This window comes from Daldinia childiae (assembly GCF_008694065.1).
Source record: "Daldinia childiae strain JS-1345 chromosome Unknown Scaffold3, whole genome shotgun sequence".
NCBI classification, from domain to species: Eukaryota; Fungi; Ascomycota; class Sordariomycetes; order Xylariales; family Hypoxylaceae; genus Daldinia; species Daldinia childiae.
Window position 1 is genome coordinate 5,203,035 of NW_022984644.1, and position 15,405 is coordinate 5,218,439.

General features: G+C 45.4%; 1 protein-coding gene across 1 annotated transcript; it reads left to right on the top strand.

The window, feature by feature from the left end:
* Positions 1-13,270: 13,270 nt before the first annotated feature.
* On the top strand, positions 13,271-14,104 carry GL218_04134 (uncharacterized protein; the record flags this gene model as incomplete). Its single annotated transcript, XM_033580718.1, has 2 exons — positions 13,271-13,565; positions 13,626-14,104. The coding sequence occupies 2 exons, from the start codon at positions 13,271-13,273 to the stop codon at positions 14,102-14,104; spliced, it is 774 nt and encodes a 257-aa protein (XP_033437036.1).
* Positions 14,105-15,405: the final 1,301 nt, after the last annotated feature.

A 15,405-nucleotide genomic window follows, 5' to 3' on the forward strand; every position in this document is an offset into this window, starting at 1 on the left:
GACGGTTTCAAATTGGGGAAAGTTACGGGTTTGTCCATTTGTGAACTATTGTATGTACTATTATGACAGAGTGTGATCACAGTTCATCAGGGGCTGCTGGAATAGACCCAACACGGAAATCCACAAGAGGTCAGAGCCTTGAGTAGATCGAACCGGCACCTGCCACTTACCGAACCACCTTGGGTTATACTAAAGTGGAATCAATCTGGCTACTGGTTCGCTAGAACTATAATAACCTAGAGAGAAGTACTATATATCAGATATTGGGACACATTCAGTATTCATACAGAGTGTATTCCTTTACGACGTGTATAACGCCTAGGATGCGAACCAATACTCCCAAGTATCTAACCTAGGTACTCAGTATCATCTATGCATAATTGGACATATTCCCAGCAAAGGTAAACGGGAGATACAAGGAATTGTAATTCATAGCTTATGAGCCAATATTTCGAGTAGGCTAAATAGCAGGCTTAGGTGATGGCCGTGCAAGCAGTCAGTTCGTGTGACACTATCTGACCTCATCTGAAGTAGGCTATATGTAATTGAAGAAACTAGAAATACATAGGTAGGTTAAGAGAAGAGTCTCATATATCCGTGGCGTAAATTTAATTCCTAGCTATCCGGGCTATTCGGGTTTATAAATGTGTGAAAATCGTATTTCAGGAGATAATGACAGTTGTAAAAATTCCCTATGCTGCTCCGTTCGTACTGGATGTGTCGATGTGTCGTTGTGCCGACTGAAGAGATAGACGATGCTTAAGGCTGGAGATCTATTGAAAAGATACAACGGGGATTGTTCAAGCATATAGTTACTTCCATCGTGAACCTAATTTAAGCCCACTCGTCTCTTTGTTTAAGCGGATACTATGTCCAAGACATAGCATCATAGGGCAGAAGCGAATCGCCCACGTACGAAGAATTATACGGTATATTAAAACCATTCATCAGCGGTAGTACGCTAGCGTCCGTGGTGAATATTAGACGGCGTGATATGATTTAAACACTTCGAAATGCCTCAGCAAGAGGGGAGGTTTCGGTGATGCGCCTCTGTTCGGCCTCTGTAAATTCTTGCGGGCGGTTCCGTTGGGTAAGGGCTTTGTCCCTGAACACGAATGGGCCTCTATGGCGCTCGAATATCTCGTCCATATCTTCGAGTGTTCGAAGGGAGGTCTCTGGATAGAAGAGGAATACAATAGGTAAGTATGACCAGCAGAATACCGCAAAGACTATTCAGTGCACAAGGTTAGACCCCGACATAGTGTCTGATAGAGACGAGTCCTTACGAAGGTAGAACCTCCATCCAAGGTTATCCACACCGACCTTTGTGAACTGTACTATGGCGAAACCGCTTAACCAATTCGTTGCGGTGGCGGCGGCAGCTCCCCTTGTCCGCCACCCGAGGCTGTTGATTTCAGAATTATAAACCCAAGGGACCTTAGCAAAGCTAGTACCATAGCAGAAATAGTAAAGAAAGAACATAGCCACCGTTACTTTGCCAAGATCGGACTTGTTTTCCGGATGAAGAGTAGCCTCTCTCAATGTCATAGAGGCAACGAAATAGCAAGATCCAGTCGTAATAGAACCATACATCATAAGTCTATGGAACCATAAGCATTACTATTTGCCGGTAAGGCAGAGAAAGATGTGGAGTATGGGCCTTACTTGCGTCTTCCGACCAGGTCGACTAGAACCAGACATAGAAAAGCCGCACCCAAGTATAGGCTGGCATTTGCTCCGGCCAACAATCTTGCATATGAACTAGAAACTCCTACCGACTCGATCAAGAGAGTGGGAAGGTAGTAGCCCAAGGCATTAACGCCGCTGAACTGTTGCATTAGCTGCGTCCCGCAGCTTTAAAGGGTCAGCATCATGGCGGATTAGCCCGGTATACCTATAAGGCGACTTGCCTCAGCACCAAACGGCGAGCATTTTGTAGTGGATCTCGGCCTAGTATAGCATCCATCAGAGGCACACGAGCCTCGCGTTCTTTCTCAAGGGCACTCTGAATAGAACTAAGGTCATCCTTCAAATTCTTATCATCAAGGTTATGTAATAATCCTCGGAGTTGAGCGAGAGCTACTCGAGCCTCCTCGAATCTTCCTCGTAGTAATAGCCATCGTGGTGACTCAACGGTAAGCGGCAGAAATGTTACTACAACAGCTGGGTATACGAGCTGGAAAGCTAAGGGGAACCGCCATTGAAATGCTCCACTGCTATCAAATAAAGCGTAACTCATCCAATTTGCTACACAGAATCCCGCTGTGATGCACAACGAGCCTAGCACCACAAGCTTACCCCTAATATTGGTTGGCGAGGCCTCCGCAACGAATACAGGGCAAGTTGAAGAGGTGATCCCCACTGGACTAAGGGGTTAGCATACACGGAACGGCAAGTGACTAGATGGGGCCGTATGTAACGGGATAGAATTTTAAGCAGATTCTCGAGCAGATGGGCGAGCTAAGAGTGGAGAGCTCTTAAGTCTCCAGGGGTCAACCTACTGCCAAAACCATTGATGATGCGGCCAACGATCATCTGCGGCAAATGGTAAGCTGCAATCTGCAGAACTACTCCAATAACGTTGACCGCGAGCCCAACATATACGGACTTCTTCCTTCCCAGCCTATCACCAAATAGAAATGATGCGAGGCAGCCGAAGAAAGCACCGAGCTCATGCAATGGTCAGCATTCGTGATTAGCATTGTCAAGCGTCATGACCCACCGAGAAACAGCTGGATGTAATACCCGAGATAGCTGGATCCTTGGTTTCTGGAAAAGTCTTAATAAAATCTGCCGATATGAGGGCGCCAGCAAAGATCCCCTGAGTTGGATGTGAGCTAACCATCAATACGATACGGAGAACACGGGTAGTAACAACCTGGTCGTAACCAAAGTGTGCCATTGAGACTGCCATATGTTACTCGTTATACTAGCAACATAGCGGTGAACAGTATATACCAGAGTTGGTTAATGTCAAACAGGTGAGCTGCCACTTCCCGCTTGGTGAAGTCCAGTAAGCCATATTATTGGATGGCGGGTATGAGGGTCGATGTAAGACCGGCTAAGACGATACCTGAGAACTTGATAGAAAGGAAGCACTGTTAATAGCAATGCCGATAGAGTGAAGTAGTCGCTGTATTTTAGTCGATAATGTACCACGAGGTTGCCCTTTTCACCGTGCCTCGATCCTGACTCTAAGTGTTTCTAAAATGCTCGTTAGCGATCGCTTTATATAGCCATCTTGGAAATCCAGTAACGCCTTGTTCATCTAGCTACTAGCTAGCTCCGTCCATTCTCAGCAGACTTGGGGAACATGTTCCGGTATTCCACGTCTTGGTTGTTCAATGGTATCGGGAACACGTCCAGCCATCCCGTAAAAAGGTCCCATGTCTATATCCAATCTTAATGACGAACTTGGCACTGGGCGGCTGTTCCGTCAGTGACGCAAGTATATTTCCACTAGGGTCAACCTAGCGACTCTTCTTCGGTCACCCCAAGTATACCACTGTAACGTGCCCATCGTACTGACACCCTATCGCTTAGACTCAGGGGTTCCTCCCGAGCGAGAGTAGGTAGGGTTTCGATAGCCGTAACCGATTATGTTGAGAACCAATATCATTACCGAAGCCGATATATTGGTCATCGATATACCACCCACAGGAATGAGTAAGTTGTATCATTTTGTTTCGTTGGGTATTCCCAAAATAGCCCGGACAATGAAACTCGGTAACGCCGGCCAAACATAGACGGCTAAGCTTCTAACCGGAGCATACGGGGATACGGAATTGAAATAGTTTAGAGTCAACGAATATGATGTAATCATATGAGGTTCAATTTGCTCGCATAATTCAAATATGCTGTTTAATTTCTAATGTCTAGCTCCAGACGCCAAAGGCGACAGCATACATTGTATGTAGTTCTTTAGGGAAATTCTCTAGGAAAGTTTAGCTAGATGAAATAGAGATAAAAACTCACCAAATGAGTACCTAATGTATATAGTTCCATATATTTCGAAGAAGAAAGAAACACTAAAAACGATTATGAGAAAGGATATGAGGGGGTTATGAGGTAGGTAGTTTAAATACTAGATAAAATAGGAGCAGGATCGGTCTTCCGGCATCGTCGGCTATCAGGATAGCGGAGTTCGTTATTCCGACGTCCCCAAGGTAGACAGCCGGCTGAATAAAGATATGGCGTCCCGAATCGCGGCGTTAGCGATGCCGAATGATACCGGATCTACGGCGATTGCAATTCCAAACATCGTAGGTTACAATAGGAGGAACAATTCGGAAGGATTAGATTTGTGAAAAAGTGGACCGGGTTCGGTGTTTGTGACCAGGTACCTAACCCAGTTATCGGGCAGTAGCCGCATCAAACAGGTAACTTCCAAAGGCTACCCAGATATGTACATATTAACCCGCAAACCCGCAGGAATAAAATGCAGGCATAACATGATATAATATAATTAGCTAATCCGGCTGACACAGCATTTATCCTATTACCTGGTACTGATTCTTTCTTCCTTACCGAACTTTCGAGACTCTTTTTTCTTAATGCCCTATCCCAAGTAGCTTGTTCTTTACGTGCACCTAAAATAGGTAATTACTGACGTATATAGTATATCTAATAGGTAATCATTTGCGATCTAATGTGTTTTATCCTGCATGTAGACACATGATTGTTGATTACGAACGTACAAATTCGGCTACCTTCACATCCATTTTCATCCACACGGCATATATCATTACCTTTTACCATACCTTCACGTAATTCGAATTAGAGTATCGTCGCGTACCCGAGGGTACGGGATATGTATGTCAGAATATGACGAACCAATGGACATGAATATTCTAGCCCACCCCAGCTAGGATTACCAAAAACAAGCACCAGGAGAGCCGGCCAAGATTGTATTCAACGTCAAACGCTCATACCGATCCACCTACCGAGAACCGTCCGGTGTTTTAGTCCAAGTCCCGGCATTAAAAACTTGCAGGGTAGGTCAGGCATAGGCCGGAGATGCGTCGTTGATAGATCACTTGATCCATTTAATATTTTTAATATTTGCGGACTCGGAGTAACCTGCGTTTTATGCTTAGAATGTCTTGAAAATGCTTTCCCCCAGCATTTTTATTTAATTTTGCTTAGAACCCCCCGCGCGCCCCGCTGTTAGCCGTTTTTAGTGCTGGTCTCAAATACGCTAACATAACAGTCAAACTTAAATAACCCTTGTCTCTAGGTCTTTAGTACTTCTGTGTACAAAGCACAGCCACGCTTATACTGAGTATTGAGGTAGGTACTATATTATCCCCAAACCCTAAGAATCATCACAAGGGGTAACTTTTCGCCCTATTCAGCCCTACCTCGATGATTAACAAAAAAAAAAATAACAACCTATAAAACATAACATTGCAGTATTTATAATACTCTTAACTCAGCCTTAATGACGTATGGCTCAAGTAAGCTTGCCAGCTCTATTCAAGTATGAGTCTTCTTGTAACCACCAATTTCCTATTTGGGACATCAATGGTGTTAACCTGTAGTTAAGACCGTTCTACCTTTTTATTATTACGATCTGGTAGTAGTTAGTCAACTTCGGAAGACGAAGGTGAGGCGTAGGTATAGTGGATAGGTTTCCAACGTTCCATTCGCCCCATAAGGGGGGGGCTTAACCACTTTCGATAACATACGGCCCTTCTCAAGTAGTTATTATGCAAGTCTCTACCTACGTGATTGCTATAATACGTCTGCTACGCCTGCGGAAGTGACCGATATGTTTTGAGGTGCCGTGCTTCCAACATCTGGGTAATATCTGGGTATAGAAACTTCTTGTTGGTCAGGATCAGCGACTATACATCAGCATAATTGGTCTAGCGTTCGCCTGCGTGGCGGTCAGAGAAACTCGTTGCTACTTACCTAGTTATGAAGAAGTTGACGAGTGACAGTGTGACATTAGCTACCCAATATCCAGTCTTCACCCCCGGCAAGGCCCAAGGGTTTTATACTACGTTCCCAGTTATTGGGTCGACTATAACAGAAGTCAGCCTCTTCGGACAGGGTATTTGAACGGAGCCAGCCGCTCTTACGCGCTGAGCTTGTTGGACCTTATTATCTTGGTTATTGCTTACCCTCACCTGGACGATAAGAGTTAATTTAGGGGGTATCTCCATCTTGGCCAGCTTCTCGGATTTGCCACATGAATTACACAAGGAAGCGTATGCTACCCATTCATTCCCCGATAAACCGTTAGGCTATTAACTTACCGAGGACCAGGCGCACTCCTTGCTTGCGATTTCTGCAGGTACTTACTCCCTCCGGCTATTCAAATCCCTTTCGACCTAACATACAGCAGACATCGTAAGCGGAGGTGCGATGGGAAGAAACCGTGTTCTACCTGCAGGGATTCAAATGCCGATTGTGTATACAAGGAGCTACCGTTCGATAGGTATTCTCTCTAACATTTCTCTAGCTCAAGACGGCGCCCATGCTGACCCTAAGTCTTAGAGTGGAAGATTCGAGTCCAAACGCAGTCATCGATCGACTTGCCCGAATAGAATCGCTACTCGAACACCAAAGCCAGCAGATTAACCAGCTCAGTACTCGTTCTAGCCCCCTTTCGTACCCTCCAAGCCAGGCCGATTATACTACCGCGTACCAACAGCACTCGGACTACTTGCCTTCCACATCTGCTGGAATAGACCCCCATTTAGATTCGCCGCAGTTTTTAATCCCAAAAGGCCATGCTACCCTGACGACCACGCTCCTTTCGCTACCCCAGGTGCGTGATCTACTCGGAGACTATCCAAGAGAATATTTCTTTGAAATCGAAGAGAAGTTCCCCTTACCAGGACTACTTGGGAGTCTCTATGATAGCCCACTAGTCTGGCCATCTCTTGACCTCGACGGTCTTAATGCGTTAGCCGAAAACTATTTCCAAAATGTTCACCCTCACCATCCGTTATTCACGCCGAATGTTTTCAAATCGTGGCAGGATCAGCTTATTCAAGAAAGAGATATGGAAGATATTGGAACTTCGATATGCTTTTGCGTCTATGCTTTGGGTACGATAAGTTTAGACCGAGAGGGTAACTATGAGGATGATGAAGCGCTAGGTCTTCAATTTTTCCAACCGGCACTGAGAATAATGCTACATAAGTTGGTTTGGGATTTTCGACCAGGCATAGGACTCTGCCAGGCTTTACTACTCGCAGCTTCGTATTTTTCTCATTTAGGAAGACCCCTTCACAGTTGGAGAATGGCTCAGTTCGCATCCCGATTATTTTTAAATCTTGTTGAGAGGTAACAAATACCCCTTTAATTGGCCATGATAGCCTGTGCTAACTTACGGAAGTCGGAAACATAATTTGTCGAGTGCTGTCTTCGAAGAAGCGGAATTAAGAACATTTTGGCAGTGTTTTACAGTTGAATGGTAGGACAGCTATAGGTCTCAAATCTACTATTTCTTCTATACTTACCACTGTTATCTAGTGATCGAATCGCCGAGCTTGACGTTCCTCGGAGCGGGATAGAGCCTTTGGGGGACCGGATGCGGCTTCCACATAATACGGACCCCTCCGATAACGAGAATATTATTTATTTCATCGCCGAGCATGCCATCCGTCGGCTCCTGAACCGTATACACAACTCGCTTTATGGTCCCGAACTCGCAGAAACTAGTTTCACGGGTCCTAACCAAGCATGGCAGAGTCTAGGTCTTCAGAAACTTTTAGCTCTTAGTACTGAGCTTAACAGACAGTTGGAGGAATGGTACATCTCTATACCGGACTACCTAAGACCTCTGAAAGGGACTCTTCCACTACCAAACGATCGTGCCCGAGTCCTCAGGCTTCGGTACTACGCTGCGAGGCACATAATTTATCAGCCGTTCTTACTTCAGATGGTTTGCCGACTGCAGGAAGCCCAGTCCCCGGCGGGATCCTCGGCTCTAAGTCCTGATCCATACAGCGAGTCCCCTGTCTTCTTGGAAAAATGCGAGGCCTGTATCGATTCTTGCGCCACCTACCTTTACAATGCGGTGGATATGATTGACAAACGTTCTCCATACCTATGGACTATTTCACAGAGTTGTCTAGCATGCCTAATTATGATATGGTTGGCGGATAATTCACCCGCTTTGCATACTTATGTCCCCCATATGCAACCAATCCAGGACATGGTACTTACGAAAATACGCAAATGGGCCCCTGACGATTCTAGCCTTGCTGCCGAGGCACAGATTATAGAACAGTTCGTTTTTTCTGATCCGATGGAAGCTTGAGGAGGTTCTCTGGTATATTTTTATAATTCTTATGGGCCTCCTTATAGTGCACGAGCCTTATATGCCTATTATAGAGAAACGTGGGAGGTACTTTGAGAATTAGAAGCTAAATTCAACAAGACATTAAATCTCGACCTTAAAAAAAGGGGGTTGGTAAGGAACATGGTGGAAAAGTTTCAACATGGTACTGATGAGCTGATGAGCTGATGAGCTAAACTCGGTGATGAGGTTGGAAAATAGATGAAAATAGCATTTGAATGTACCTAACCTAAGATAGACGAATTGAATCTCCTTCCTTCCCATTGGATCCCGTAACTACCTAGGTATCTAATCTAATACCAAGGTGTGGTTGCCGATGCATCAGCAACGCATAAAACGCATGTACCTACATGTGCCCACCCGCTTTCCCTGGACATGTATTTAATGCATGCATGGAAGTCAGCAAGAATATTCTCCCTTGGGGTAGCCTTACCTTGGCTAATTTCGTAATACTGCCTACCCAGTAATTGTCAGCACGACACATAAAAAAACCCCCCCAAACTCCCTACTGATCGAGATTACATCATTTCCCGCTCGCCCGATAGGTCCCTATACCATAGCCCTGGGACCGCGCTAAAAGTCTTGCATAAGGTAGGTAGGTAGGTACCTAGGTTACTTAGATGCACATCGATCGAATTACCTCAGCTACGGCAGAACTAGCATTACCCCCGAGTCCATTCCGACCCCGAAAGAGAAAATGGTCATTATCAATTTATAATGGACGGAAGGATTCGGGATCAGCTGCGACATGCTCAGGACTGCGTCGCGATTTCGCAAGAATGTAGTATTTGATGTAAACCATTTTTTCTTCTCCACTTCTATGTAAACAACGTTCGCGATTACCTCTACCTAGATAGACCCGGACCCCGAAACGCGGGAGCAAATCCGATATCGCGACGACCCCCGGGCGTATGACCTGCTGTTGACGCGACAACGCGAGCTATCCGACGACGCATGATCCTACCGGCGTCTGGACCCGGCTACTCGGAGTTCCCGGGTCGAAACACCAAGAACCCAATATCGAAATGTTTAATATCCAATATCTCTTTCGTTCCCGTACATTCCACCTTGCGCCGAATGTAACTTGCAAATGCAGCCAAGTGTTCCCGTGTTCTATCTTCGTCTTCACCGCCTGGTGGGAGTCATTATTTCTTGTTCTTGTACATGATACTCGAGGAATACCTGAGCTCGTAGGCAGCAGCGGGAACGACGGGAGCGGCGGTCTCGACGATATGCTGATGACTTTATTGTCTCACCCACGCGGCAGGTAGGGCGGCAGGACCCTGCTCCCATGCGTCTGACCCTACCATCTCAGCCCTAAACTGAAAGGCCCTTGCCACATGTTGCTGACTGCATCTACTTGCAACTATTGCCTAGCATCTTACCCTCCATTGGAAATGTTGGGACAGGTGCATTGCATATAATCACTTAATATCGAACTCGGTCTTATATACGGGTACGCGATGGCAAGAGGTCGCCACTCAACCTTCGAGGCTATCAACCTGGTTTGCCTCATTGAGTATGTCTTGCCGTATGGCCAGTGGATTCAAAAGGTGATTAATCTCTCACTAAATATCATAGTATCAACTAGATAAACACGGGCGTTGAGATATCACACCAGCTACTAATATCATCAATATTAGGCGAGAATGGAAGATCCGCAATGTATCATTATACCAAGCTATATTGGATGCAGCCTCACGAACCAACCAGCGGGATATAATTTCCCCTCGAATAATTCACCTATTAGAGTTGCAACACCAGCCGTGGCTATCATACATGCCGTCCGCTGAGCAATTGCGTCTTTAACTGGGATTTGTAAATATCAACAAAGGAAAGAGCTAGGCCTGTCTGTTATGGACATGGTAGAACTGCTTGCCGAATCGTCAAACTGAGCTTCCCTTCGTCCTGATCAACCGCCTCGAATGGCTAGATGACTAGAGCCGCGATGGCTATGGCGAGCGCGGCAGTCGAAATATCCCCGACTCCCGCAGCTGTTGATTTACCATCCGCTAACGTCTCGCCGACCCCGTTCGGTATGATGGCATTGACGCACCTGGGCATGTGCCTGTGTGCTGTGTGCGCTGTGTGATGGGATGCATGCCTATGAATCGATTTTTTGGCATGCATGTTCTCAACGTTTTTATTGAGTGGTTCTATAAGATGTTAGCGGATGGAATACTTGAACAAGTCTCAAAAATCAAATATCTAGCATTGGAAGAGAGCTGTGACTTACTATGAGGCCTCGATAACGAGCTATCATCGCTAGCCGGGACGGACCCATCGAGGATTCGCAAGGTGGTTACGGAATCTTGATCCTGGAGAGGCAACGATGCTACCTTGCAGATAGCAAGGGCGAGAGCGAATATTGGGAACCGCATGACGTCTCAAAGGAAATCTGAGTGGATCCGAGTCTAAGTTGTGTCCCTGGCGATGGAAGGATATGAGATTCTATGCGAAATTGTTGTAGGATCGTAAATGTGCGCGAGTCGACAGATATTGAACACTGCTTCGAAGAGCTGCCCGAACTCCTAATAGGCTGTATGATCAGACGGTCATAGATTATAAGCCTACCTAGAAGTAAGGACTAGTTAGACGAACACACGTAAAAGTAAACTTCGGCTAACAACACACGATTCGCGCTTTGATCGTATCCGTGCTTGTGATTTTATATATAAATTAGGTAGGTACCTTAATATGCTTTGAATACTCGCTGATCTAACAACTTTGAAAGTTGTTACTGGGCTAGGTTGCGTAATTACATGTCACAGCGATAACGCTATGTTCGACACCTTTATGAATGATCAGTTGCCTGATGCGATACTATATTCTAGAGAGGATTGGCTTTATAATTATTAGATCGACGTCGAGCGATCTGTTTACGATTGAATGTTTCGAGTCTGATGAAACTCTGGTATTATTCTATACGTGGCTGGCATGTCGTATAAAGGCATCGTTACCCGGAGAAAAAAGAACTCTTCCTAAGCCACCAAACTCTATTGATTTAGTCTCTACCACAGTCGCAGAAACCATAGACGTGTCCGCACCGTGGTTACGAAGCTATTTAGATAGAATAGAAAGTCTTTTGATGCTAGTAGACTTTCGCCGATATCTGAATAGAAAATACTCGACCTTAGTTTATAAGACGAACAAATCATATATAATACCCATCACTATGTCCGTATGATGTAAGAAAATGAGAGCTGCACGAATATATCATCGAAGTATGTACCTAAGTTTAGCTGAAGACTTGGTTTAAACGCTGGGGCTCTAGATGACTTAGATAGACGCATGCATTACTATTCTTCCGCGCTTGAAAGAGACCTAAGTGAATCGTTTGCTGGAAATATCGGCGCCTCACGGGCTAGATCTATGGCGTAGCAAAACGATGGTGGCACAGAGGGCGGTTACATTGCCGATACGGTTACGTGCTTAAAAAGAGGTTAACAACACTTGGCGTGAGGGAGCTGATATGCCGCTATGGCCTTGATTATCACGCCAGCACAAACATAAGTTGTTAGGCATATTATATGTACCTAAGGTAGATAGTCAATTCAGATATTATTTTATTTAGAAGGCGAAAATAAGGCTTGTTAATTTAGGTACATACCTAAGTAAATTACATAAGTGAGCGGTGAGGTTACCAACACATGCAGTGAATAGGTAGGTATGTATATTAGAATGATGAATTGAATGGTTAAATAGAGTTGGCGTGCATGGCTCCGAGATGAAACAAGCGACAGGGACTAAGTTGCATGCAGCCAACCAATTGGATTCGGAGTCTGTTTCAAAATTGGAATTTGTTCCTGACGATCTCCTTAGGTAATCTTCGATTTATCACATTTAGGTAAGGTACGTCGGGTCTGTTATCTAGGTTTAGCGCCTCTCCTTAACACTTTCCCCTTGCTTCAAGTTTTCATTCCCCCACTCCCGATTTTTGCTTCTTTTTACATCCTTCTTCCTGAAGGGAACTCTGGAATCTGTTCATCCACTTAACCTGCTACAATGCTAAGCCTGGACGGAAAAGCTTGGCTGCCTTCACTTTAGTCAAGCCACTTTACGGCTACTGGCTATCGCTTAATCGTCTATTATTAGCCCAGACATCTTAATTGCGCCCTGAGCTAACTACCTGGTACTGGACGCGCTTATTCGGAGATTTTTTATCCTATAATCACGTATAACACAATTCACTGCATATTAGAACCGCATAGTAGTTCTATGCGGTTAGCAGTTTTTAGATCTAGAAGTGGGTTAGATGTTATGGGCCAAATATCTATGTACTAAATCGAAAAGGAGGATATGAGAGGAGTAAGCTAAGTATTGTAAACTGTTGGCGAAGATGATCTGTGTGGTCCATCCAAAGTAACCCTGCCACGATCATTTATGCGCCCGCGCCTAATCACGCATTTTGCACCACCTGGCAGCCTGGCAAGCCTAGCAACCTAGGAGGGCTAACTTTACATATTACGACATGGATCGAATTTTGGGCAGGTGTCCAGGTATCCCCTCTATTGGGATCACACCTAGATAGTACCTATGCAGCTAGTGGTAGGTACCGATTTAAATAATCAAGGGTGATCGCCCTGACATTTTACCTTGATGATACAGGAGGGCAACACACCGAGAATTCTCTTTCCCCATTATATCTATTGACGATCTTTGCTGCTTCTCCGTTGCTTCCCTTTCGGGTATTCTTTCTTTCATTTTCCGACTTCTATTCTAACAGCCCGGTCCTGCTTGCTTGTTTGATACCTTTCTATCAAACATTCTTTCATTCATCCAATCATTCATTCGTTATAGCTCTGACGAGCGTACACTCACTTATTTTTATCCTAACCCGAGTCCATCTTTTAGCACCGGAAAAAGCAGCCTTATATTTATACCTTCTTGCTTGCTTCATATAACCTAACAAACCTAAGATCTTCAGTATCACTTTACGGGGGGGAAAAATTCATCATGTTGTTCAGCACGATATCTTCGCTTGCTATTGTGGTCCTTGCTGGCCAGGCTATTGCAGAGCCTATACGTCAACCGTATAAGCCAAAGCTTGCCCATATGTCGCCTAGAGCTATATTTGGTCTCGATCGTCGTGCGAATGGTGGATATGCGCCCGAGCAGCAGTTTTGCGAGGATGGCGATACTTGTGCCGAAGCGTGCGGTAAAGGTTTTGAACAGTGCGCTTCTAAGGATAGTGTTGTACACTGCTTCAATAAGACTGCTAAGCAGACTTGCTGCCCTGGAAAAACTGGAGGTAGGATCTCATAGTAGATACCTAAGCATATATGAGACTAAGCTGCTGACCATGATATAGAATCTTGCGATAAAGGCTTCTTCTGCACAGCAGATGATAAAGGTGCCACTTGGTGCTGTCCCGATAATATGACATTGGAGCAGTGCGCAGACGCCTATAACCTTCCTGGTTCCCTTGTGACGCAAACAAGCCCATCCACCACTAAACCTAAGTCGTCGCACACGTCTACGACCCTTGCTTCCACCACTACTGCTAAGAGTGTTAGTACATCAGCTAAGGCCGCTGCAAACACTACAAGTACTAGAACTACTGCAAGCCCTACAAGCACGACTAGCACTGCCACATCTCAGGATAGCGAATCCTCTACCTTGGCCGCCCCTGCGAACACCACCCCTGGCCCCGAAACCACGGCCGCGCCGGCCACTCCTTCGCCCACAATCCCTGCGAATGGCATCGCCACAGCTGGAAGTGATAGTAATTATGGTTCCATAAACAGTATAATGCTTCTTGCTATGGCTGCTTTTGCTGCTCTCCTCTAAATCAGTTCGCGACGAGATGAGGAAAACGTACTGGGAAGAGTGGACTATATATGATGGGATGAGCCATGATCATCGAAATTTTTCTTTGCGCCGACCTAGGAATCTAATTGGCTGGATCGCCTTACTTTTAATTCCGCTACACTATCGATACCCTTTGGCACCCATAGAATGTCGTCCAGACCGTCAAGGTGGACAGGCATAGGTTTTGGTGCGTTAAGCTGTTGGGGTTCTGGGAGTTGTTTGTTTTTACACCTTCGCTACTTGCATATAATTAAGTCTCGAGGACGGCATGTGCATAAAAGGACATCCGTTTCTAGAAGCGGGTGGTCTGCTGGGTTGACGGGATTGGTGGATTGCCTCGATGGTACCCCTATAGAGATATCCTAACTTACCTACTACTACCTATACATATCTAGGATAACATTCTTTTCTTGAAAAAAAGAACTTACGAAAATATTAATACTGTTTCGATTCGTATATTTAATTGTCTTCTAAGAGAGTGGTATGGGTTGTGACATAATGACTACCTCCTAAGATAGTTGTGCACAGCAAATGGCAAAAAGGTTATCATATCAAAAAGAGACAAGAAAGTTTTCAATGTTAGAGGTCTATAAACAGTTTACCTTGTCGTCCCTAAGCGATTACAATAAAGTGAACTGAAATTCGATACCCAAAAGGACATAAAGACTATCAGCTTAGTGTACATGAATAAATCATGAACCTACCTACCTAGGTTAGGCAGTTACCCATTTATTTGCAGGAGATAACAGGTATAAAGCAAAAAAGAGAGACCTACACTGTCCGGAATGCTCACTTCCTCCCATTCTCCATCCCATCACCAACCCCCAGAGCCCTCTAACCCACAATCACCTTGCCACCATGAATGTTGTACCTTAACAGTGTAGTCCCCCGGTACCCACAATCCCCCAGTCCCCCACCATGTGCCATGTGGTGCGCCGCCGCAAAATCCCCGGACCCCACCGTGCCGCCGCCCCCGGCGCTCGAACCCGCCGCACTTCGGGTTGAATGTTTGTGCCTTCGTAGTGATTCAAATACGCCATATGTCATGTGCCAGCCGTGGGGCGGCCAGGGGAAGACTTGTTGTTGGACTTGATAAGTCTTTCGTCGTCGGCCGGCGGTTTGTTGCTGGGTACCTGTCTCAGGGATTTTGGTACTGTTTAGCGGTTAGAGTATGATAGTTGGCAACAGGGATTTCTATGCCCGGTATCTCCTGTATGCATATTAACAGATACCTTAGGCTTGCTACAAGGTGTTTTTACTCCTAGTATAGGTACCAATTT